Source organism: Salvelinus sp. IW2-2015, linkage group LG20 (genome assembly GCF_002910315.2).
Source record: "Salvelinus sp. IW2-2015 linkage group LG20, ASM291031v2, whole genome shotgun sequence".
NCBI classification, from domain to species: domain Eukaryota; kingdom Metazoa; phylum Chordata; class Actinopteri; order Salmoniformes; family Salmonidae; genus Salvelinus; species Salvelinus sp. IW2-2015.
Genome location: NC_036860.1, coordinates 14,428,467 through 14,455,531, shown reverse-complemented (window position 1 = coordinate 14,455,531; position 27,065 = coordinate 14,428,467). Strand labels below are relative to the sequence as shown.

At 43.0% G+C, this 27,065-nt stretch overlaps 2 protein-coding genes across 2 annotated transcripts in view; one reads left to right on the top strand and one right to left on the bottom strand.

Moving 5' to 3' along the window:
* The window catches only part of LOC111981689 (sarcoplasmic/endoplasmic reticulum calcium ATPase 1), a 28,925-nt gene extending 13,145 nt beyond the window's left edge, over window positions 1-15,780 (top strand). The window contains 15 exon segments of the mRNA XM_024013093.2: window positions 175-341; window positions 3,791-3,879; window positions 3,977-4,079; window positions 4,288-4,419; window positions 4,665-4,790; window positions 4,964-5,182; window positions 5,362-5,473; window positions 5,688-5,911; window positions 6,103-6,323; window positions 6,590-6,792; window positions 9,906-9,991; window positions 10,847-10,980; window positions 11,705-11,822; window positions 12,440-12,557; window positions 15,432-15,780. Of these exon segments, the coding sequence (XP_023868861.1) occupies window positions 175-341; window positions 3,791-3,879; window positions 3,977-4,079; window positions 4,288-4,419; window positions 4,665-4,790; window positions 4,964-5,182; window positions 5,362-5,473; window positions 5,688-5,911; window positions 6,103-6,323; window positions 6,590-6,792; window positions 9,906-9,991; window positions 10,847-10,980; window positions 11,705-11,822; window positions 12,440-12,557; window positions 15,432-15,469 (2,090 nt within the window). The 3' untranslated portion in view covers window positions 15,470-15,780.
* Window positions 15,781-16,490: 710 nt separating this feature from the next.
* Window positions 16,491-27,038, bottom strand: rabep2 (rabaptin, RAB GTPase binding effector protein 2). The gene is made up of 12 exons (XM_024013094.2): window positions 26,785-27,038; window positions 25,919-26,080; window positions 25,559-25,641; window positions 25,110-25,484; window positions 23,874-23,969; window positions 23,675-23,773; window positions 23,463-23,582; window positions 23,276-23,354; window positions 23,123-23,134; window positions 18,060-18,214; window positions 17,771-17,887; window positions 16,491-17,517 (listed from the first exon to the last, which is right to left on the bottom strand). The coding sequence occupies exons 1-12, from the start codon at window positions 26,819-26,821 to the stop codon at window positions 17,413-17,415; spliced, it is 1,440 nt and encodes a 479-aa protein (XP_023868862.1). The 5' UTR covers window positions 26,822-27,038; the 3' UTR covers window positions 16,491-17,412.
* Window positions 27,039-27,065: the final 27 nt, after the last annotated feature.

The window sequence follows — 27,065 nt, the reverse complement described above, 5'->3', positions numbered from 1 at the left end:
ACTGTGTTAACCTGGGCTAAAGCCTATGTAGCAAAACTAATGGAAGTCTTCAGGTCTCAAGAGAGGTTTCAATTCACAAGAACACGAACATGGTTTACTGCATAACTAATAACCCTCTTTTCCCCTCTCTCTCTACCATCTGTCCCCCTTCTCCCCCCTCTATGTCCCTCCCAGGTCTGCCTGCTGTGATCACCACCTGCCTGGCTCTTGGTACCCGCCGTATGGCCAAGAAGAACGCCATCGTCCGCTCCCTGCCCTCTGTGGAGACCCTGGGCTGCACCTCCGTCATCTGCTCCGACAAGACTGGCACCCTCACCACTAACCAGATGTGTGTCACCAAGGTGGGTACACACACACGCCGTACAAACACACACACACACACACACACACGCCGTACACACACACACAAACGCCGTACAAACACACACACACACGTCGTACAAACACAAAGACATACAAATGCACATGTGCGCTGTGCGTTCAAACACACACACACACACACACATCAGAGATCCAAGACACTGTAAAAAAAAAAATGTGGATTTTTGTTGATCAAATGTTGAGACACACAATCCTAATGCAGCTGGTTGCCTTATAGTTGTACGTTGATTCAAACCTCAATACTGGCTTGCAAAGTGATGTGTAATTCCTATTGGAATCCAGAGTGAGGATATCCAGCAATTGGAACTTTTATTCACCTGCAACCTGCATTGAGAATGACTGCCGGGGTAGGGAAGACTGATTAATGAGACTACCTAAGTCATATACACTGGAACAGACAGCTCAGTAACGGGTGCAAAACGTCCAACTACTAACAGATTGGATTCGTTTCTGAAAATGTACACTGAGTGTACAAAACATTAGGAACACTGACCAGGTGAATCCAGTATGAAAGCTATGATCCCTTATTGATGTCACCTGTTAAATCCACTTAAATCAGTGTAGATGAAGGGGAGTAGAAAAGGTTTTAGAAGGATTGAGACGGATTGTGTACGTGCGCCATTCAGAGGGTGAATGGGCAAGACTAAAGATTTTAGTGCCTTTGAACGGGGGATGGTAGTAGGTGCCAGGCGCACCGGTTTGAGTGTGCCAAGAACTGCAACGCTGCTGTTTTTTTTCACGCTCAACAGTTTCCCCGTGTATCAAGCATGATCCACCACCCAAAGGACATACTGTACAGCCAACTTGACACAACTGTGGGAGGCAATGGAGTCAACATGGGCTAGCATCCCTGTTGAATGTTTTCGACACCTTGTAGTCCATGCCCCAATAAATTGAGGCTGTTCTGAGGCCAAAAGGGGGTGCAACTAAATATTAGGAAGGTGTTTCTCATGTTTTGTACACTCAGTGTACATTATTTGTGTAATCAGCCAATCAACCAATAAGTGCCTTTAAGAAAGTATTCATACCCCTTGATTGTTTCCACATTTTTGTTGTGTTACAGCCTGAATTTAAAATACATTAAATTGAGTTGATGGGCTCTATTTCAACAATCTAACGCAGTGGTAAATCTAAGCACTGACAGTAGCACTATAGTTTCAGGGGTGTGTCAGAAATATTTGTGCTATTTTCACCACCATAATTACAGGCACAGTTGCTGGCGGCGGCGCGAAAGGGCTGGGTTTTGATAAATAAACCAGTTGTGGGTGTGTCGAGGCTTGCTGGCCAATCAGAACGTGATCCATGGCTAAATATGTGGTCGCTTCAAGTTGTGTATTGACAGTCTTTTGTGTATTGCGTTGTTATCAACGCCAATTCGAATGTTACTCCGTTATCACCTATTTTGATTAATTTCATACGTTGAACATATTTGCAGTCGAACTGTTTATATAAGCATTGCATTGCTTTAGTATGGAAATACATTGTTAAATAGGCTATAGCATTTGCACTGATATAGGGGCTCTTGACCTACTATAAATTGCAGTCTGGACCTGGACATGCCAAAGGTAGTCATAAACTAGATTAAATTCACTAGGCTATTGATAAGGCCTAAAAAGACAGTGTATCATTTTAATCAAATTCTAATCAAAACAAAACGACGACTTATTTTAAATAAGCTATGTCTAAATACAGTTACAGGCACCATAATTGCTCCCTGTGGGCATAATACATACATCTTAGACTATGGAGGGTTTTATGCACATCCAAACTTTTCACAGGTGCTGGATAACTATCCAATATAAAGAGAAAGGGGAAATGTCCACACCATTATACTACTGGCAAATGTCATGTTTATAAACATTATGGAACCATRTTACAGATCATATTTGCACTCCGGAAATAGCAGATTAAATTTGCATTGCATTTGAGCCATGTAGCAGTTTACTTCATCACCATAAACCCATGGATGTGAATATTTCTAATAAGTTTGTTTTTCAATCAAATTAAACAAAACACAATCAACCTGCTTTTTATACCAACAACAATATTTCTAAAAAGGATTGGGTCAGAAGCTTGATATCATAAATCGCATATCTCATTCCTTGGCATGTTTGCACAGGTACGCCTAAATGTCTTTACGCGTAACATTCGCACGTCTATATACAAACTAGACTCCTGTCAATTGTATCGTTGCCTGTGTCCTAGGGAGATTCTGGGAAAAAAATACAGCATTGATATGGCATTATAGGAGGGTTGAATAGTTTGAAGGAGCGCGGGTGTCTTTGGTAACGTTATTTGGGCGATGAGCGCGAAAATGGGGATGGACAGCCTACTCAAACAAGCCTCTAAAATAACCTCTAAAATATTTCAAAGCATGCTCAGTATACCATTTAAAACGAACTTATTCATAGGCTAGTTGGTTAATGGATAAAAAGTATGCACCTATGTGATGGTGCTAAACCAGCTTTGATTAAGGGAAGGGTAGGCTATGCTTGGTTCTTAATTAAACGAAATGGAGAGAAACCAATAGTTTATGTTTCTAAATACTAGATTCAGCAGCATAAAATCACATCTCTCTTCCATGGGCACTCACTGTGCATCATGGCTGCACTTCTGCTCTCAAAATCCATGCAATTATCAACTGCATTACTGCGAAGACCTGCTTTAGTGAGTCTTAAAACTTCTTATTAGCACTGCATGAAATTGTCACTTTTGCACGTGTTTTTAAGGACACACCTCAAATATGGCCACCCCTCCCCTACAACGCCAGTGAGCTGATGTTAGAACATGGCGTTAGGGCTGGAGAATGCTAGTGCGAAATTGACGAATACAAAAATGTCTAAAAACCTGTTTACACTTTGTCATTATGGGGTATTCTGTGTAGAAAATAAATCAATTTAATCCATTTTGAATTCAGGCTGTAGCAACAAAAGGTGGAATAAGTCAAGGGGTATGAATACTTGATGAAAGCAAAAACACAGGTATTAAAATTCAAACTGCAATAAAGCATGCTGGAAAATAGGATAATGATGGCTCTCGTTTTCAGTGGTTTTGAGCAAACATACATTTTGTAATTTTACTCATCAAGCTTGTTTAAATTAAGCTCACCTCAAGCATAGTCTGTTGATTCAACGTACAATTGTAAGGCAGCCAACTGCAATAGGATTGTGAGTATGCTCAACATTTGGCACATACTGCAGCAGACCCAACATACATTGTTGCCTTCCAAAGGCAAACATTAATTTGTCACTCCAAAAATTACTCACACACACACACATTAGATCAATTTATTGTCCTTCTAAAGTCCACCCAACTCACAAAATAACGCTGATTAAGAAATTGGTTCAGTTGGCTTTTTTAAAGTGCATAGTTAAGTAGTGTGTGTTGTGTCTTTGTGATGTGGTTCCAGATGTTCATTATTGACAAAGTGGACGGAGATAGCGTTTCTCTGGGTTCTTTCGACATCTCCGGTTCCAAGTACACTCCCGAGGGAGAAGTGTGAGTATAGCCTGGAAACACACACACACACACACACACACACACACACAAACACACACACACACACCTGACTTACTGTCTTCTCCATCTCTCTCAGTACTAAGAACGGTGCGTTAGTGAAGTGTGGCCAGTATGATGGCTTGGTGGAGCTGTCCACCATCTGTGCTCTGTGCAATGACTCCTCTCTGGACTACAACGATGTAAGGAGAAGCTTTCTATATGTGTGTGTGTTTGTGAGTTTGGGTGCGTGCATGTGTGTGCGTGGTACTTTGTCAGCACTCAGTATCTGTATATGTGTAGCTGTTATTTTATGGATCTAATATGTGTATTAGTCTAGCRCAGATCTGATATGTGTATTAGTCTAGCCCAGATCTGATAGTGTCTTTCTCCTCTCCCTCTCTCCTGCAGTCTAAGGGCATCTATGAGAAGGTGGGCGAGGCCACTGAGACCGCTCTGTGCTGCCTGGTTGAGAAGATGAACGTGTTCAACACTGAAGTGCGCGGCCTGTCCAAGCCCGACAGAGCCAACGCCTGTTGCTCTGTAAGTCTTCCTTCCTCCCTCCCTCCACCTTTCCTCCCCCTTTCTGCCCTCTCTCCAGTCCAKCCTCTCTCACCTCCCTCTTTTCCATCTGGCTCCCCTCTCCCCCTACTCCCCATCTCATCCCTCTCGTTCCTCCCTCCCCTCTCCAGCCTACCTCCCATTTCTCCCTCTCTAACGCCTGCCTCCTTTTCTAAACCTTCTCCTCCCTCCCTCTCTAACCCATGTCCTCTCCGTCTCTCTCCCAGGTGATCAAGCAGCTGATGAAGAAGGAGTTCACCCTGGAGTTCTCCAGAGACAGGAAGTCCATGTCAGTGTTCTGCTCCCCAGCCAAGTCCTCTAAGGCCGCTGTCGGCAACAAGATGTTCGTCAAGGTGAGAGAACACCGGCAACAGTCTCTATGGAAATGCTCAGAGTAAAGGTCCCAGTGACGTTGTCATATCAATAATCTCTATAGCAATCTTGCAGTGATTGTTTATAAAGTTCCAAAATGCTCCTTGAGTCCTGACCGTTCTCTCTCTCCCTCCCTCCGTCACCCTCTCCCTAGGGCGCTCCCGAGGGTGTTATTGAGAGGTGTACATATGTGCGTGTTGGCACTACCCGTGTGCCCCTGTCCGAGCCTGTCAAGAACAAGATCATGGCTGTGATCAAGGAGTGGGGTACCGGCCGTGACACCCTGCGTTGCCTGGCACTGGCCACCCGRGACACACCCCTCCGCGTAGAAGAGATGAACCTCGAAGACGCCACCAAGTTCGGCGACTACGAGGTGAGAAAGGAGWMAGGYGGGAGGGGGCGGATTTAAGTACCTACTGTATTAATTTCCAGGTAAATAAAGGGGTTCCTGAGTTACTAGGTAAATACAAACAGTACTACTGGAATTTCTAAATTCATCCGAAGCGCTTACCCTACGTCTCCTCTCTCTCTCTCTCTGTCTGTGGTCCTCAGACTGACCTTACCTTCGTGGGCTGCGTGGGCATGCTAGACCCCCCTCGTAAGGAGGTCATTGGAGCTATCGAGCTGTGCAGGGCTGCCGGCATCCGCGTCATCATGATTACTGGTCAGTATGCTGGACTGCAAAAATCTGGTGRTTTTCCAAGAATCCTCCAACCAGGAGTTCTGGAAAACCTTTATCACTCCCACTGTTTCCATCCATCTACCTCTTCTCCGTTGGTTGTCTTTCCTCCATTATATTTCACTCTGGTGGTCTCAGAGGACTGAAATAAATTGAGGAGAAAAAACAATACTTCACTCTCTCTCTCCCTCCCTCCCAGGTGACAACAAGGGAACAGCTGTGGCTATCTGCCGTCGTATTGGCATCTTCACCGAGGATGAGGACACTACTGGCCGAGCCTTCACTGGCCGTGAGTTTGACGATCTGTCCCTCCACGAGCAAAAAAAAGCAGTCCGCAAGGCCTGCTGCTATGCCCGCGTTGAGCCCTCGCACAAGTCCAAGATCGTCGAGTTCCTGCAAGGCTTCGACGAGATCACCGCCATGGTGAGGGGAGGGAACAGGAACAGAGGAGACACTCCTATTCAAAACTCAAAAGCTTATTGTACAACCATCCAATTCACAAAAAAACGGAATATTTGCGGAAATACGATTCATATCATACAGAACACATCACTAACAGTCATCCTCCTTCTCTACCTTCTCTTTTCTTCCTTCTTTCTCTCTTCCTCCACCAGACTGGAGATGGAGTGAACGATGCCCCCGCCCTGAAGAAGGCCGAGATCGGCATCGCCATGGGCTCTGGCACTGCCGTTGCCAAGTCTGCCTCTGAGATGGTCCTGGCTGATGACAACTTCTCTTCCATCGTGGCAGCTGTCGAGGAGGGCAGAGCCATTTACAACAACATGAAGCAGTTCATCCGTTACCTCATCTCCTCCAACGTTGGTGAGGTCGTCTGGTGAGTGTTCGGGGGATGGGTTGAAGTGACCACATCGCGACAGACATAACCGTGGTTGAATGCCAATCTAGAGGGAAGACAGAGATTCACTGTAGTAGCACCATAACTACTTGGTCACGCTCCTGTATTGGCTGTCAAGACACCACCGTGAGCAAGAACATCAATATGACTGCCACACACAGTTCTAGTCAAAACTTACTCTTCTCCTTTCTTTGTTTTCTCTTTCTTTCCCTCGCTCTCCTCATCCATCCCTCCATCTCTCTCAGTATCTTCCTGACCGCTGCCCTGGGTCTGCCCGAGGCTCTGATCCCTGTCCAGCTGCTGTGGGTCAACCTGGTGACTGATGGTCTCCCTGCCACTGCCCTGGGCTTCAACCCCCCTGACCTGGACATCATGGGCAAGCTGCCCCGCTCCCCCAAGGAGCCCCTCATCTCTGGATGGCTGTTCTTCAGATACCTCGCCATTGGAGGTACGATAGGATAAGATACCATACCATATAATATGACAACACTTTTATTGTCCATTTGCATGGAAATGTATTCTGGGTCAGGAACACATCAACAACACTAAATACAAAACAAAACAATTACAAATGCACTGGCCATTATGCTTTCCTCCTCTCATTTTCCTTCAACAACCGTTGGGGTCACTAGAATAACCATTGTGAATGCATGACCAATACATTGCCTCATTCTAAGTAGTTTGCTAGTGTGCATGTTGTTTCTAAATAGTATGCCTTGGTGGATATTGTGTCTAAAGCCCCGTCTATACCTGGTGCTAACATGRATCCTTTGTCCACATTCTAATTGTGTCCACATTTTTAGACAGGTGTAGACGATTAAAAGACTCCTTGTGATCCGATTGTAATCAGATCTTCCAAGTGTAAACATACAAGATCCGGTCAAATAACCCATTTTTTACATGAACAAAATTGAGTAATTTAGCATATGCTCTTAACCAGAGAAACATATTTTTCATACCTGTCCCCCGTGGGAATCAAACCCACAACCTTGGCGTTGCAAGGCGCCATGCTCTGCCAACTGAGCCACATGGGACCTGTTAGCAGTAGTTAGAAATGGGGCTTATGTAGTACGCTAGCGTGGTTATTGGAACAGAGTCATGTTCCAGGTTCAACATAGACGCTATGCTCACTATCCATCTCTGACCTAATTCTATCTCATGAAGCTATGTCTGACTCTCCAACCCTGAACTATCCCTGGCTCAGTCGTAAATCTAAATACAACCCTGACCCAACGTCAAACGCTTAGAGCTTTCAACCCTCACCTACTGCTGCTTTGCCCAACAATGGGCGTGCAGCAGTTGTGGTCGGTGCCATTTAAGATGAGGGAGGACGATTWAAAAAAATTATGAGCATGGCTTTATTTCTATTACAGCATATTGGATAACTTTCATTTATATTCCATCCCCTCAGCTCAATGTAACATTGATAGGTTTAGGCTACTACATGATACTCACATTTCCCCTATACGCATCATTAGATTTCTACAACCTATTCTATGAATGGAAGTTTACAATGTAGGTGCAGAGGTCGAGAGAAATTTGAGTAATCAAGGTGACAGTGACACGTTCAATACCGCCTTGCACACTCTTGCCTGCATCTAGCTGATCTACGGTGTAATCATTAATCCAACCGTTACAAACGAGAGTTTCTGTTGGACAAATTCAGGTTTGTCCCCATTTTGTTTCCGTTTGCTTCTGTTTAAGAAACGTTTTAACAGAATCGGCGGAATGAATATACCCCTGATCAAACACAGTTCACTTTCATAGCAGCCACATACAAACAGCATGATTACTTTTCTTGGAGTATATATCCTTCTCGCATCTACGTGATCGACCTCCTTTCACAGTTCCCTTCGCTTGTGGACTTCAGTGCACAACACATCAGCTGTCTGTGACCAGGCGAAAAAATACTTTCCAAGCCAAACCTTCCTATCATAACCGCTACACACAGCCTACATCGTTGTCACCATATTATCTAATGTCATACTCAACATATCTACTAGAACTAACGCATTAGTAAACCCGATACAATCACACAGTACAGTCAGCAAGCAGTTTAGCAGTTACACTGGTGMGGGCTCCAGTGGCAATACATTTATAAAACCAAAAGCTTCCCTTGACTTAGAAGAGTTCCAGTGTTGGATACCCAAAGCTAGCTAGCTAACATAGCATCCCTCTCTGTTTGAGCCGGGTGTTTGAGTAGGCTAAAGTAATTAGCTGCATTCACTAGCGAAGTAAGTGGAAGTGAAAAAAAATATGCAATGAAATAGCTAGCTTTCTCTCTCTCACTTCGCCTTCATTTTTYAAGAAATTAATTTGTTCAAAACTGTTCAACTATTGTCGTTCTCTCTCTTTGAGTCAGCTACTCACCACACTTTATGCACTGCAGTGCTAGTTAGCTGTAGCTTATGCTTTCAGTACTAGATTAATTCTCTGATGCTTTGATTGGGTGGACAACATGTCGGTTCATGCTGCAGGAGCTCTGATAGGTTGGAGGACGTTCTCCAGAAGTTGTCATAATTACTGTGTAAGTAATTCTATGGAAGGGGTTGAGAAACATGAGCCTCCTAGGTTTTGTATTGAAGTCAATGTAACCAGAGGACGGAAACTAGCTGTCCTCCAACTACACCATGGTGCTACCCTACAGAGTACGGTTGAGTCTATTGTAAACCTTCATTGAAAACAGTGTATTTTAATCAATTATTTGGTGACGTGAATATATTTAGTAGTTTTTATCTAAAGAGGATAAGTAGTTTTTAAAGAATATTTCACCATTTTTAGTTTTTATGAAATTCAACATAGCATTCCTTTCTGTTTGAGCCGGGTGTTTGCGTAGGCTWAACTAGCTAGCTGCATTCACTAGCTAAGTAAGTGGGAGAAAATCCAATGAAATATAGCTAGCTCTCTCTCTCTCTTGCTTCAAAAATGTTCAACTATTGTTGTTCTCTCTCTGAGTTGACTACTCACCACATTTTATGCACTGCAGTGCTAGCTAGCTGTAGCTTATGCTTTCAGTACTAGATTAATTCTCTGATCCTTTGATTGAGGACGGCGGAAACTAGCTGTCCTACAGCTACACCATGGTGCTACCCTACAGAGTACTGTTGAGGCTACTGTAGACCTTTAATCCATTATTTGGTGTCGTGAATATATTTAGTATAGTTTTATCTAAAAAGGATAACTGTTTCACAACAACAAAAAACACCCCTTCCTCCTCTGAGGAGCCTCCACTGGCGTACAGCGTAGACACCCCCCTCTCTACAACACCACATTCAAATTGAGCAGTGCTGTATTGGCATAGTGGTGGGACACAAACTGAAGCCAAAGCAATAATCAAATTCATGTTATACTGTTTCTGTACATCCTCGTGATAAAGGAACACAGTAGATTTAAAAAAAAAACTAATTAAAAGTGATGCAAAGCAAATTTGTGATGTGATGCAAGTAAACAACAAAGTATATCATCGTCTCATCTCGATACTTCCAACAGAAAAAGGAAATCAAATAGGACCAATTATAATTGAGATCAATGTTACCTGACTTCCTGTGGTGTGTGTTCCAGGCTACGTCGGTGCTGCCACCGTTGCTGCTGCCGCCTGGTGGTTCCTCTACAGTGACGACGGCCCTGGCGTGTCTTTCTATCAGCTGGTGAGTAGCAGCATCAGATACGGAAGAGGAAGCAAGACCTCCCACATTTTTCTTTCAATGGAAGTCAATGAACTAAGCAGACTGCTATCTCATTGGTGTCTATGGGAGAGGCACCCCCTTAAGCAGACAATTCAAATCCAACATCTTTGGTAGCATCACCAATCGGAACCCTAGGCCTAGCTCATTGCTCTCCATGTAGATCTGAATATATATATTTTTTTTCCTATACAATCCTGGGGGTACGGGCTWCCTAGGATTTACATTTAAATGAGTTATTGAGCAAAAATGTAGTCTGGTGAGTAGAGCAGATGTTGTGTCCCAAAAGGCACCCTATTCCCTATATAGTGCCCATAGGGCTCTGGTTAAAAGTAGTGCACTATAGAAATAGGGTGCCATTTGGGATGTACAAGACTCTGTAGAACAGGGAGTGGTCTCCACCTTTACTGGGTGTGCAGGCTTTTGTCCCATCCCAGCACCAGCACACCTGTATCAGATACTAATCAACTATTGTTTTTTAGAATTTAAAAAACTCAACACAATGTAGAGATTTGTCTTTGGCTTCACCAAATAATTAAAGAAACCATACAAAGTACAAAAGTGCCACTGCAGTTCRAAATTCATATATGTTGCGTCATTGGTCTAAAACCATAATTATGATCAAGAGATCCTCATTTAAAATACATTAATGGTCAAAGACCTTCATCATGATCATCATCAATCTTGGAGATTTTTCATTTTAGGTGTAGGGTCTCCCTAGGATCTACATTTAAACTTCTTACTTAGCAAAAATGTACAGTGAATGATTGTGATAATCCAGTAAATGGTTCCATCCTAATTTCTGATTTTTCTCCTCAGTCCCACTTCATGCAGTGCCACGAGGAAAACGAGGACTTTGTCGGCGTCCACTGTGAGGTGTTTGAGGCCGCTCCGCCCATGACCATGGCCCTGTCTGTGTTGGTCACCATCGAGATGTGCAATGCCCTCAACAGGTCAGACTGCAACTAGAGCTAGAAGCAACTTTGGTTCCTGCCTGGTTCAATATAAAGRAATGTTTGAAGATTCATGGTAGAAATGCAAGATTCAATTAGGCATAACATGAAGGGCCTGTTTCCCAGTCCCAGATTAAGCCTACTCCTTGACWAAAAAAAGCACTTTCAATGGAGATTATCCATTTGACATGCGTTGTAGTGCAGGACAGGAGTAGGTTTAATCTGGGTCCTCAAAACTTGCAACACTGGTAGTTTGTTAGCACTGTAATTCTTGATACACACACAGTATATCAACTTAGAGGTAGAACATGAACAGTAAAGTTATATAAAACACTTATGTTTATAAATTATAGCACTTCTATAACAGTGTGTTTCTAAAACACAGAGTATCAAGAGTATGATATGAAASCCTAATCTCAGAAGTAGCTATTACATTGAAAGTGTAGTGTAACCCCAAAGAAATTGGAAGAGTAACTTTAGATTAACCGTGCAGAACAAACATTATCCTCCATCCCTCACCATGTAATCTCAGATCCCCACATGCTTCTGCACACCTCTTGGCACACACCTCTGTGGATAACCGTGTATAAAAATTTTAAATGCTTTATTTGGATCCACAAATCAAATTTACATTTCAAGAAGGATCCAAACATCTCAGCACACACACACAGTGTTTAGCCAGCGTGGATTACGTAACCCCTCTGTCCCATCCCCCCCTTCCCAGTTTGTCTGAGAACCAGTCCCTGCTGCGCATGCCCCCCTGGAGCAACCTGTGGCTGGTTGGAGCCATGTCCCTCTCCATGTCACTCCACTTCGTGATCATTTACGTCGACCCCATGCCCGTAAGTCTGCCTTACCTCGCACCACAACCCTCCGGCTCCAAGGACCACTAGTTTTGATCCTACATCCACCTCTCTTTGTCTTACTCTCTCGATCTCCTTCTGCCTCTCTTTCTCGCCTTCTGTCTGCTTCTCGCTCTCTCTCCCAGTCAAACATTATTGTTATACACTTCCCTTTACTGTGGTATTCAGCGTTAGAGCGTGATTGAAATTTAAAGGCAATGTCCCCGCGTTAGCGGCGGATTCKCGGTAAACACTACATATGTCGGCTCAATCGTAAATTACCTGAACATTTCTATCACATAATCTGTAATGAATCAGCGATACAGATTGAATAGAGCCCTAAGAGTGATAACTGAGTAAGAGTATTTGACAACTGAGTAAGGCCTAGATTCAATCTGGGCCGTTATAGTGCGATTGACATTTAAAGYGAATTTCCCGATTGAGCCTACATATGCAGCGTTTACAGTGAGTGGTCTATGCAAACGCGGAAACATTGCTTTTAAAAAAAGGTGCATAGCCGAAAAGGGCAGATCGGATTGAATCTAGCCGTAAGAGTGTGATAACTAAGTAGTAGTATGTAATACGTGTCTGAAATGTGCCTGTCCTCTCCGCTGCAGATGATCTTTAAGTTGACCCACTTGAACGTGGAGAAATGGATGGTGGTGCTCAAGCTCTCCTTCCCTGTCATCCTCATTGACGAGGTCCTKAAGTTTGTGGCCCGCAATTACCTGGAGGGTAAGGACACACACATCTGTTATCGATTAAATCTATATTATTCCTTGTAATAATATCCTGTTAATATCCACAGAAATGTTCCCTCTATTTTGGGCCCTGGGCAAAGTTCAGGTCTTGCGAGTGYAAACTTGAATGTTGTGAGAATTTTGTGCAATTTCCAGCGCGCGTTTACAGTGAACACTGAGGCTGTACCCTTACATTTTTAGACAGCAGCCAATAGGATATCGTGGCTATTTGAGCATAATGTATGCCTATCAGAGTGGCCTACCAACAAAACCAATTATGGAAATTCCATAACATTTTCACAATTTTGATTTCTATGATGTAGTAGCCTATGATGTAGTGTTCAATGCAGTCTTTTAAAAAACGTTTTTACATGATGCTCTTGTAGGAAGCAGTAACACCCCATTGCTGACCAATTGAAGAAAAGGCGCTAGGGTGGACTGTAAATTTGGTTTAGGACTGTTGCTACCGCTATTGTACATTGGTCAGGATGTTAGAGGAATGAGGAGATGGAGCAGGAATCCAATACTTGAGTTTATTGCACACACACAAAGCACACTGGGTTGTTTGGAGGTTTTAGAATTGTTGTGGTTTTTGGTCAGAGTCATGCACAACAAAGAAGAACAAAAGCAAGATGGCCACCCGATTTAAAATCACCAGCACAACTGAATGCTAGGGGGGGAAATTGCAGCTTAAATAGTGCAGGAATGTCAATTAGTTCAGTGGGAACAGGTGTGGTAATTAGACAGGCGCAAGGCCAGAGTAGAGGGAAAACCTGGTTGCTGCCATGAGGCTTTGTAACACCAATACTTACCTATAACTGGGCTAATAACTCGCTAACTAGCAAAGAATATCAAATGTGCACACCACACGTGCGCTACCCGTCAATAGAATTATACTCCGATGCGCTTTGGCTTAACCCCGGCAGCCGATAGTGGCCGCTTGATCGGTACTATTTTTTAGGATTTGATGTGCCCAGTCAGTAATACATTTGTGTCCCCTGTGGCCCGGCTGGTACATAAAGCATCCTCCATTCATGCTGCAAAGGCATCATTTTCCTTAACTAGCTTTGATGGTGGGCTGTCCGAAAAAAACTGGGAAAATGTGTACTGTAGCAGTGATGTAAAAATACTTTAAAGTACTACTTTTTTTTTGGTATCTGTACTTTACTATTTATATTTTTGACAACTTTATATTTCTACTTCACTACATTCCTAAAGAAAATTATGTACTTTTTACTCCATACATTTTCCCGGACACCCAAAAGTACTCGTTACATTTTGAATGCTTAGCAGGACAGGAAAATGGTCTAATTCACACTTATCAAGAGAACATCCCTGGTCATCCCTACTGTCTCTGATCTGGCGGACTCACTAAACACAGGCTTCGTTTGTAAATTATGTCTGAGGGTTGGAGCATGCCCCTGTCTATCCGTAATTTTATTATTATTATTTTTTAAATGGTGCCGTCTGGATTGCTTAAGGAATTATAAATAATTTATACATTTACTTTTGATACTTAAGTATATTTAAAACCAAATACTTTGAGTTTTACTCAAGTAGTATTTTACTGGGTGACTTTCACTTTTACTTGAGTCATTTTCTATTAAAAAGGCATCTTTACTTTTACTCAAGTATGACAATTGGGTACTTTTTCCACCACTGTACTGTAGTTGAGGAAACGATCTAGAGCCCACTACCGGCTGCCTAGGCTAGCTGTGGCTCTGCCGACAACAAAATCACAGATTCAATCTTAGATTTGTTTTGGTTTGTTGCATTGAAAGTGGCTGATAGTGAAGTTCAATCTCTTGCATCTCTGTGCGGGCTGGCATTTCTTCTGCACGGCAGTCCTGGAGGTGGTGTGTGGCCACGCACGCAAACAGCTTAGAGTGAAAATTGATCCAGACTTTCATACTTGCTTCAATTCTAAATATGAATCTATTTAATTGTGAAGTCTTTCATAATAATAATGATTAATATGATTTACCTTCCTATCAAGTATCTCTTCATCGCCTTCTCCCCCACTTGTCCTATACCGACCACTGCCTTGGCTACTCCGCCCTTCCATCCTGTTTTCACTTTGTTTATGAATCAATGGTTTTGTATTTTGTGTCCAGATGGTGTCAACACTGAATTTACACTGATAATATATAATACCCACTCTTACATGTATTCACTAAAGTCTATGTGTGAGTGTCTTCCTACAGGTTTCTATGTATTCCCATACTGCTTAAAGTTTGTCTAATTTTATGGCTATAATGTCACATTTAGGTAGTAATTGCCTTTGTAGACTCCTCCACCARCGTGCTTGGGGACAAGGTTAGCCATTGCAGTTTTAATTTGTTAATATAAAACATTTCCAACATTGAACTATGGTCAACATACATACGCCTATGATTGTATGGAAAAGTCAGGTTTTTTTATGGACATAGTAAAAATATTGGTATCATTTAGCAGACACTTTTATCCAAAACAACTTGGTCATGCGTGCGGCCTCTGGGAATTCACAATCCTGCCGTTGGAAGCGCCATGCTCTACCAACTGAGCTACACAGAACCACCAATATTTGGTGTTGAGTATATAGGTGTTGGATAACGTAAATTGTGCAGTACTAAAATATAACTAAATGGCCAGAATAATAGATGCATGCCCAACTCCACATCAATCAATAGTACTTCATGTAGATCTAAAAGGGTTGTATTATTAAAAACATGGTCATTTTTAGGCTGGGTTGCAATGTTCCCCATATTGCTTATACCTATCCTCCAAATTGATCCCTGGGGGCTAGTGCTCAATTTGGGACTTGAGTCTAGTCCTACCTCATCCGGTTGCCAATACCCTGAAAATGACAGCCATTTTCTTTCCCATGCAGTTGCTGATGACAATCTAGTAAGCAAGAAGTGGGACTAAAAGAACACGAGTATAAAGGAGAGAAAAGAATGAGAAGAGAAACGGTGGAAGCGCTTCCCAGAAACGAGAGCGCAGACCGTCACTAGAAGTGCGATTTTTTTTTTGACAAGCTCAAAGAATGAAACATACAAAAGCCACCAGAAAAAAATTATAAAAACAAAACAAAAAAAACGTGCAAATAAACACTTTTTTTTCTTTTCTGTGTATGTATTGAAATAAAGTTAATATATATAGGTAAGTGTTATGAACATGAACAATATATTCAAATTATTCTGACTATTCTTAAAAAATAAAACTGTATTGAAAGAGAATGCGAGAGTGGCTGGTTAATTGTTATTGGTTTTGGTTTTATTCCCAGTATCTCACTTACGATGAGAAGCATCTTCTCCTTTACTTCGGAGTCCTTTGGTGGCTAAAGAGATCAATCATGGTTTTACAGCTGCGGATGCAGACTGGGCATGTGAAGGCTTGGTTGGAGGGGGCAGGAATAGCCCTGTTAGCATGCCTCTGCACGCTTTGCCTCCAGATGTTGTGTGCATTCGTCCTCCATACTCCTGATGCGCTCTCATTGTGCAATGGGCCAGAACGTTCGGCAGGTGGCTAGGTCCTCTATACTGGATGGATTGATCTTGCACCTCTTCAGAGGGGTTTTAATTCGGTCCTGCATCCGCTTCTTCTGACCAACAGCAGAGCGTTGGCCTTCATGTGACCGTTGACCCCTTTCGGCGGCAGTCGGCCKTCTGGCATGCGGATGACATGACCAAGCCATCTTAGTTGGTGATTGTTTAAGGTGGACTGCATGCTACCACTTCCAGCCCATTTCAGTACCTCGGTGTGGGGTATTCTGTCCTGCCAGGTAACAAAGAGAATCTTCTGGAGGCACTTTATGTGGAAGGCCTCCCAGGGTTTTCATGTGCTAAGTGATCCATGCTTCCCAGCTGTTTAACAGGGTGAACACACACACACACACACCGCTCTCTCCGCAAACAATTACACAAGAAGAACATGATCCTGCAATGAGTAGTCTTTCAATGTATATTTATATATTACGGCAATTAGTATCAACAAGAGAGAATGCCAAATTCATTCATATTATTTTTTACAGGTTTCTTATCTCTTACTCTTCATTTAAAAACATGGTAACGTCTAAAAAAAGGTAAAGATGGTAATTGTGTCAGAGTGGTTTGAAACAGGGTTGTTAGTGTTACTCGCTGGTATCAACAAGGACAGTGCTATTAGATCAATGATCGGAAGTCCTGAGAGGTGGGTGTGTGTGTGTGCATGCAGAAGTATCATAATACGGTATAACTTACAGTAGTAGATACTGGCCTTTTCTCAACATATTGCCTTTTAGTGACTTCCACTAAAGCAGTAATGGAGTGTTTCTCATCACATCTGACTAGCGGGAATATCGAGTCAGGAACTTCAATACAAATATTCAAGTTATCTCAATGAGTCCAGTTTAAAAACYGGGGTTACGTTTGGTCATAGAATGAGTGTTTGGTCATTGAACATGAGAAAATACATTTTAAAAACAAATATGGAATGATGGAGGGCGCTCAAGCAACATGAGTCGAAGTGCAACCCCCCTCAAAAAAATCAGAACATCATTGAACAGCTCCAAAGTACAAATATTCCAAGTCACATTACAAGCGGAGGTGGTGATTCCCAATGTTGGAGAGGACTGGCCTGAGCAAGGCAAGCACAGATCTGATTCTCATTAGGAGTTGTCTGGAATGCAATCTGATTTGTATATCAGTGATTATGCACAGCTCCTTGCTCAGCCCACTCCTCTTCAACGCGGGGATAGTCATGATAGTGGTCAAATCTTTCTCTGTGGTTATACTGTTGCACTTCATGTCCAGCCGCGTTCTTATTGGTCACCCTTGGAATATTTCTTGTTTCTCCCGTCGCTTTGGCTCTGTTGTGCTGCTCTGATAGACTCACGTGGCACCAGTGGGCGGGGCACCCTCTTCAGGAAGCCCCTCCTCCAAGATGTCCCTGACCTGGTCCAGAGTGTCAGCCTGACGGATCAACTCCAGCTTCACCTAGAAGAAAGAGAAGAAAGGGATGAAGGATGGAGGGAGAGTGAGAGAAGGGGGGGGGGAGAGGAGTAAGAGAAGAGAAAGTGAGAGAGAGAGAGTGAGAGACCATGAGGAAGGCTCATGGTCATTTGACTATGGACCAAAATTGAAAATGGAATCCAGCTGGACTGGTCCTAGATCAGTGCTGTAAACTAACATAAACCAACTCAATGTGAATACACCCTGAGTGGACTGGTCCTGAATCAGTGTACTGTACCTGCAGTGACTGTGAAAGCTGGACAAAGTCCCTCTGCACCGTTTGGCTGGTGTCCACCTGAGAACGCATACTGATGATCTGGCTACGCAGCTCCAAACACTGTTGCTGGAGGGACGCCTGGGAGGGAGATAGAAAGGGAGTGAGAATGGTGAGGGTAAGAGAGAGATAAAGAGAGAGAGCTACAGTAACATGTTAGTGTTCCCAAAGTAGGAAAGATAAATACACAAAAGGTATAACACGGACAGACGGACGCACGCATACCTCTATCCCTGGTCTCCCTGTACAGTACCTTGTCATGGGTGAGAGTCTTGCTGTCTCCCTGTAGGTGTGAGAGCGCCACCCTGAGGCCTTGTAGCTCGATGCGACAGGTCTGTAGCTCCAACTGCAGCTTCTCTTTCTGACACTGGACCKGCTCCATCTCGGTCTTCAGACTGGACAGCTGCACTGCAGAGGGCAAAGGTCAACAGGACTATTTTTACTGAACGCTTATTTATCAAGGAAGTCCCATTGAGGTCAGACGACCTATTTCACAAGGGAAAGACAATGGGCTTGTTGGAGCGGATACGTTTTGTCAAGTCACCGCCTTTCAAAATGCATTATGTGGATAACTGCATGAACCGCATGAAAAACCATGTGATCATGCGGTTTTTGATATAGTCTCCTTCAATTTCTGCAGTTGCTTTTCACCGATGGCACCATACAGCCATTGCCTGGCAACTGGTTGGCACTACTTGTCAACCAATCAGTGTTTTTGTTTGACCCACYCGGACACGACCAAAGACGTGACTGAAACAGGAACCAGCTTTGCCGCGACTCTAAAGCTACAGGGGATACAAATGAAAGTGATATTTGAGAACTCTAACAAATGCATTATACAATAGCTTCAGAAAGTATTCATATCTCTTGATTTATTACACATTTTGTTGTGTTACAGCCTGAAATCAAAATAGATTCTCACCCATTTACAAACAATACCACATAATGAAGAGGAGAACTTTTTAATTAGGAAATATATAGAAAATTAAATACAGAAATATCTAATTTACATAAGTATTCACACCCGAGTCAATACATGTTAGAATCAATGTTGGCAGCGATAACAGCAGTGAGTCTTTCTGGGTAAYTCTCTAAGCTACGTGTCAAACTCATTCCACGGGGGGGCCCTAGTGTTTTCGCTCCTCCCTTGTACTTGATTGATGAATTAAGGTCACTAATTAGTAAGGAACTCCCCTCATCTGGTTGTCTAGGTCTTAATTGAAAGGATAAAACAAAGCCCTCCATGGAATGAGTTGACACCACTGCTCTGGATTGTTGGATTGTACAATATTTGCCCATTATGTCAAATTGTTTGTTGATCATTGTTAGGCAACCATTTTCAAGTCTTGCCATAGATTTTCAAGCAGATTTAAGTCATAACTGTAACTCAGCCATTCAGGAACATTCACTGTCTTCTTGGTAAGCAACTCCAGTGTAGATTTGGCCTCGTGTTTTAGGTTATTGTCCTGCTGAAAGTTGAATTCACTCCACGTGTCTGGTGGAATGCAGACTGAACCAGGTTTTCCTTTAGGATTTTGCCTGTGCTTAGCTCCATTCCATTTATTTTTTATCCTGAAAAATGTCCCAGTCTTTAACAATTACAAGCATACACATAACATGATGTAGCAAACACTATGCTTGAAAATATGGAGAGTGGTACTCAGTAATGTGTTCTATTGGATTTGCCCCAAACATAAGACTTTGTATTCAGGCCAAAAAGTGAATTGCTTTCCCACATATTTTTCAGTATTACTTTCGTGCCTTGATGCAAACAGGATGCATGTTTTTAATTTGTTTTATTCTGTACACTTCATTCTTTTAACTGTCAAATAGGTAACATGTGGGATTGTTTTAAGATGGTCATACCAAGGATAATTTAGATATTTCATTTAGAATTTTAGATATAAAGAATATATCTTATTTGATAAAATGAAGTGTCAAAGTGTCTGTCCAATATCTGAGAAAGATATGAAAGATCAGGAAATTTTAACAAAAATTGGGACCCATATTTAACAAAAAACTTGGCACTAAACTGCTTCCATATATACCTCCATTAATATTTTTAACTGGTACCGGGCTTCAGACGAGTCTCGTGGGCGTCAAAACCACCAACATCTACAGTGCATTCGGAAAGTATTCAGACCCCTTGACTTTTTCCACATTGTTACGTTACAGCCTTATTCTAAAATTGATTAAATTGTTGTTTTTTCCCCCTATGATAAATCTATAAAACAATGACAAATGTCCTTGAGTAGCCCAGCCAGAGCCCGGACTTGAACCCGATCTAACATATCTGGAGAGACCTGAAAACAGCTGTGCAGCGACGCTCCCCTTCCAACCTGACAGAGCGTGAGAGGATCTGCAGAGAAGAATGGGATAAACTCCCCAAATAGAGGGGCACCAGGCTTGTAGCAACATACCCAAGAAGACTTGAGGCTGTAATCGCTGCCAAAGGTGCTTCAACAAAGTACTGAGTAAAGGGTTTGAATACTTATGTTCATCCATGTTAGAATAAGGCTGTAACGTAACAAAACGTGGAAAAAGTCAAGGGGTCTGAATACTTTTTGAATGCACTGTACGTGTTCGAGTGAGTCTCACCTTTGCATGGAGGGGTCATATTACTGTGTAGACCAAACTGATAGAACACAAGTCAGAAGTTGGCAGATTGGCGGTACCGACTTCATATGTGTCCTGTGGCGCTTGTGGGGGGTAGTAGAGCTAAAACGGAGAACACCATCATGTTCGTAAGTCTCATGTAGGCCAAACCGTTCTGATGCTACAAATGTTTTTGTGAGAAGACACATTTTCGGGATGTCTCATGGTCTGACAAACACCGCTGTAGCTCGGCCACCTTCCACTCCAGATGCGGAAGGCCGCCATTGGCAGATGCGATGGATTGAGATGCAGCCCATGCAAAGAAATTCTCTCCAACCTAAACAGATGGATTTTGCTGAGAATGTTTTTTATTATGCTAACTAGATTTCCGCAGAGGTGCAGATATCGACTCTAGGGGGTTATTGAACACTTATTGCACAGAGTGAGTCCATGCAACTTATTATTGTTAAGSAAATTCTTACTCCTGAACTTATTTAGGCTTGCCATAACAAAGGGGTTGAATATTTATTGACTTTTGTGACCTGTTTCAAGAAGCTAGGCGCATGTCGCACGTCACTACTTCACATAGAGGCATTTTAACATTTAAAAAATATATACTTTTTTTTATCAAAATGGATTTTGGGGCAGAAATGCCTTCTGGAACATGTGAAATTTCATGTGCCTTAATAACAAACTTGCATGCCATCTGTAAATAAGAATACAATTGTTCAATTACTAGCCTAGTTGGTTTAGCCACAGAAAAAATACAGGAACCTTCCCGCTAGCCATGATTTGCTGAGATAGATGGGCTGGACATGCCAAGAGATGAGCTCAGATTGGTCTGCCATTGTAGCATGCTTCTGTCTATAATATAAGCTGCTCAGTAATGTGTGGATAATCCTTTCTACAGCAGCTTTTTTTGACAGATATCAGAAAGAACTGAAAAAGTGTTGCACTGCTTCCCTGAAGTTAATAGCGCTATCGACTAAGATCAGTGGGAAAAAGTTGTGATGGACTACTTTCTGGAGGACGATCGTGCCATGCTGACTCTCTCTGACTCTGAAAATGATCCGAGGTAGAGAAAATCCCTGATTTAGGTAAAAACATTTTAATTGAACCAGACTCAGTAATGTGTAGTCTTCTGATGACCATGATGGGGGAAGAAACGGCGATCAACAGTGTTGTTCTCACGTTGACCGAGCTTTGAAATCAGTGGAATGCCCGGTTGAAGCAGAGAGATGATTGCCAAATGCGGAGAGTCGAAAAGGCTATTGTATAAAACACCTGTCTCCGGATTACATCTTCAAACTAAGGGCAACCATGGCATTCATGACAGAGGGAGAAGCGTTCATCCATGTATATGGGTAAGAGTCTAGCTACATTTTCAGATATTATAAGTCTCTAATTTTGTCAGAAAGTGGTTTTCATTGCAAGTTAAAGTGTACCGTTAGCTAGATAGATGGCTGGCTAGCTAATGTTACATGTATGATCTGTGTAGTAACAATATTTGTATCTCAGAAAGCCATTTGCATTGTTAGTTATAGCCCAATGTCATTGAACCTAGTTGGTTATCTTTAGCTACTTGCAGAATCATACATGGTAGTATGAGTTGGGATCATCGTTTATTGTTTACCTAGCTAGCTACATGTCTAAACAAAAGACTCTCCTATGCAAGTAACCATTTCACTGTACCGTTTACAACTTCTGTATCCTGTGCATGTGACAAATAAACAGATTTTATTTGATATAGTGTGTGTTTACCAGAGATGGTAATGTGAAGAACAACATGACCTGCACCAAAGTCAGATTAGGATATAGACCAAAGACTAGATAAAGTGTATTTTTACTACTACTTTCACCACTTTTAATCTTGGAATCTTTGGTTGTTTACTACACTACCATATTCACTCGTTTTAGCACATGGCCTCACYTGTGAATCCTTAAAGAAATGGGTGGGGCTAAGGCTTAAGCAGGTGTGAACGATGCTGAATGAGTGTAGACAAAGAAGAGCTCTCCAGGTGTACCAAAACATTCACGGGCCATTTTCTCAAACGTGGGGTTACTTTCCCATTGTTCCTGAACTGCAGTGTATGATATACCATGTTCTTGCTCTGAGTCTCTACTTTTATCCAACGTAAAAATAAAAAATAAAACAATTTAAAATGTTGCTACATAGGACCGAATCCAGGTGATACATTTAAGCTTTACATTTTGTATTCATTTGTACAAATTTCAAAATACCTAATTCCACTTTGACATTACAGGGTACTGCGTAGGCCAGTGAAAATAAATCAAAATTGTATACATTTTAAATTTAGGCTGTAACACAACAATATGTGGAAAAAGTAAAGGGGTGTGAATACTTTCTGAAGACACTTCAGGAAGTACGTTATGTTTTCAGTTTGTGAGTGTGTGATATTAGGGATAAAGAAAAGTTTATTTAGACCTTTCAGAAACATTTGCAGCTATGTTGACACTGCCATGTTGATCTGAGCTTTGCTGTTGGAAAACCACTACAGTGTCCGACTCCGACTACATTCGTTGACTTTCGTCTAAAGTTGGCTTCATTAGCCTAACTACTCGAACACACCCTATGAGTTTACTACGGTCAACGCCTGTTATCAACTGCCTGTGTGTAATGCATTACGGATTAATTCCTATGGCCCTCTATACCACACAATTTTCAAATTCTCTCGCGCACACACACCAATGTCCACTCACCTTGTAGAACTTCTGTTGCGGCAGTACCAGGGAAGAGAGAAAGAGAGAATGGTTAAAAACCAACATACAGCTGGCAGTTTCTATTACACTTATCAACACAAAGAAAGAAACAAAGACACAAAGAAAGAGCGAAGAAAAGGSAGATGAACAGACCGCTCTCCTCCACGCGGGTCTCCAGTTGTTCCTTTAGGTTGACGATCTCAATAAGCAGCCTCTCTTCACTGTGTGCCCCCTACAGGTGGGAGTACAGTAGTGCATACAGTAATAGTATGTTTTCTATGTATTTCAATGATTCTTGACTGTATGAACACACACACACACACACACACACACACAGTACCTGTAGTGTAGGACCAAGGGGTGTGTTGGCGTCCCCTGCCCCATCAGTCTCCTCGATCTCCTCCCCTTTCAGTCTGGACAGCTCGCTACACACCCTCCTCTGAGAGAGAGACAGCTCCGCCTGGGAACACAACACACACAAAACACCTCAAACACACACTACATGGACCTCATCCCCATCCTCCCTGGTTGGACCAGGTGCCTGTCACTCACCAGCCTACTATGGACGGCATTCTGTGATTGGTTGAAAGATTTCTGCAGCTCCTGTAGGAGGGCCTCTGAGGTCTGCACCTGAGACTGGAGAACTGAGACCTAACACACACACACACACACACACAGTAACATTCAATTCCGTGGATAACTGACGCTTCTCAATATACAATATATGCCATGTGTGTAAAGGTGGGAGTACGTGTTTGTGTGTCTCAGTAGTCTGTGTGTCCAGCTCGCTCTCCAGCTCTGTCCTCTCGTCCCTCAGTCGACTCAGCTCTCCCTTCAGCTCCTCAACCTGCACATCAGACCACACCACATCAGACGCCATGAGTCCACATCAGACCACATCAGAGATAATGAGTACACACGTATATATGTTGGCGGATGAATGGCACGACAATGGCCCTCGGGATCTCGTCATGGTATCTCTGTGCATTCAAATGACCATCGATAAAATGCAAATGTGTTCGTTGTTAGTAGCTTATGCCTGCCCATACCATAACCCCCCCACCACCACCATAGGGCACTCTGTTCACAACGTTGACATCAGTAAACCGCTTGCCCACACATCAAAAACTATGTCTGCCATCTGCACGGTACAGTTGAAACCAGGATTCAACCGTGAAAAGCACACTTCTCCAGCGTGCCAGTAGTCATTGAAGGTGAGCATTTTCCCACTAAAGTCGGTTACGACGCCGAACTGCATTCAGGCAAAGACCTTGGTGAGGACGACGAGCAAGCAGATGAGCTTCCCGAAGACGGTTTCAGACAGTTTGTGCTGAAATTCTTAGTTTGTGCAAACCTACAGCTTCATCAGCTGTCCGGGTGGCTTGTCTCAGACAACCCCTCAGGTGAAGTTGGATATGGAGGTCCTGGCCTGGCGTGGTTACACGTGGTCTGCGGTTGTGAGGCCGGTTGGACGTACTGCCAAATTCTCTAAAACGACGTTGGAGGCAGCTTATGGTAGAGAAATTAACATTCAATTCTCTGGCAACAGCTCTGGTGGACATTCTTGCAGTCAGTATGCCAATTGCACGTTCCCTCAAAACTTGAGACATCTGTGACATTGTGTTGTGTGACAACTGCACATTTTAGAGTGGCCTTTTATTGTCCCCAGCACCTGTGTAATGATCATGCTGTTTAATCAGCTTCTTAAATATGCCACACCTGTCAGGTGGATGGATTATCTTGGCAAAGGAGAAATGCTCACTAACAGGGATGTAAACAAATGTGTGCACAACATTCGAGAGAAAAAAGCTTTTTGTGTGTATGAAACATTTCTGGGATCTTTTACTTCAGCTCATGAAACATGGGACCAACACTTTACATGTTGCGTTTATATTTTTGTTCAGTAGAAGTCCTAGTTGGAGTGTGTTTTTGTGGCTAGTGCTCACTTGTTTGCTTAGTGAATTGATGTCAACGTGTGTGTGTTCACCTGTGTGTTAAGCGAATCCCATTCGGTGTGTGTGATCAGACGGTGGCCGGGCGGGGGCAGGTAGATGGCCTCGGGCACCAGGGTTCCCGTGGAGACCAGGGAGGCAGTGTCTTCCTGGGGGGGGGGGCGGCGTGGCAGTGAGGGCGTGTCCAAGGAGAAGGAGGAGAAAGAGGCGAAGTCACAGTTCTGGGAGAAATAGCCCTCCAGCCCTGCCCCTTCACCCTCCCCTGGTCCCTCCCCCYGCCCCTCAGCCTCCSCTGGTTGGCTATCCCATCCGTCCGTTCCTGGTTCTCTGAGGGTATTGGTGGGAGAGTCTGTCGACTGGCTCTCGGACTGCATAGCTCCTGCCTCCAACCTGTCCTTCTTTACACTGCCCTGAGAGAGAGAGAGAGAGAGAGGTCAGAGACAAGGAAATAGGTTTAGTAACATTGAGGTGAACACACACACACCTGAGACTGCACACTGGCTCTCCTCCACTGGGCACGCTCAGACTGCAGAGTAGATATTCTAGCCTCATACTGAGAAGCCGTCTCTGAGAATAGAAGAGAGAGAAATGAGATGATGACAGACAATAACAGGCCATCTAGGTGGGTCCTACACATTATCTGCGTCCCAAATGACACCCTATTCCCTATCTAGTGCAATACTTTTGACCATAGCCCCCATTGGGAATGCATGATGAATAGAAGGCATGGAGCGACCTTTCTCACATCTATACAATGGTAGGGAAACACTGGTATGTATAAAAGGTGTCTTCCACCTCTGACTGCATCTCCTGGTCACACTGTGCATATCTCTCTCTCTCTGACCTCTGAGGGCCTCCTGAAGAGACTGCATCTCCTGGTCACACTGTTTCTGCAGCTCTCCCAGTTCCTCCTGTTTGCTCAGTTCGCAGATCGTCGCCACACCCTGCCAGTGCTCCAGCTGCGCTCGGCAACCTGCTAGCTGGGCATGCAAGATTTCCATTGCATCTGACAAGCAGAAAAATTGAGAGAACATAAGATATCTGTTTATGGTGAATATAGGACAATACAAGGTTGTGAATAGAGTTCAACACTGACTTCAATGTATCTTATGAGCTGTATAAAGCATGATCATGCAAGCAATTGCACTGAGTCCTACTACACAGGCGATCCCTTCCGATGTCAATAACATTACAAAACACCACATGCAAAGCAATTCATGAATATAATAATACACCTGTTGACAATCGAACTGACAGATAACATTGTTTTGTCTGTGTCAGTGGAGACACSGCAATCCTTGGCACACACCTGCCATAGCTTCTAATTAGGTTGACTGACGTCTCCACAAAATCGTAATTATTATGGCTAAACCCCCGCCTATTTCTCTAATTAAAATCAGATTTTATACCTAACTACACTGCTAAACTTATGCCTAACTAGCCTTAAATTATTTTCGTTTATTTATTTTTACGATATAGCCAATTTTGACTTGGTGGCAGTAACAGAAAGGTCAACCGAGTTCACTTAGCAAGTGACAGCTCTAGCAATAGCAACATTTTGTAAATTTTCAGTGATCTGTAGCTACATTCCGCAATGCACACGCATTTGTGAGATTTGGTTATCACGAAGGGTTAGTTAGTTAGCTAGCAATCAAGCTAGCCTAGCTAAAACACTTGTTGATGGCTAATTTAGCTAAGTGACATTCTTACCAGTGTCGTCATTCTGAGATTTCTCCAACGGTTCCATTATCAATCATTTGTGTCGGTTCTGTAATGGCACCAAATGTCTTAGTCGTGAAAATAATATACTGTATGTGGGTTGGGTTGGTGTGAAAGCTCAAGGCAGGACTTATTCACTACTGGTCAACTTCAGGAAATAACTTTCCCCGGTTTAAGCCTACGGATATTACGTAAACATCCTTCCTAATGCCGACGACTGCYTAGAATTTTCCCTTATTCTTCCCAGTTCCAACTACCGTATTGTCATGGGA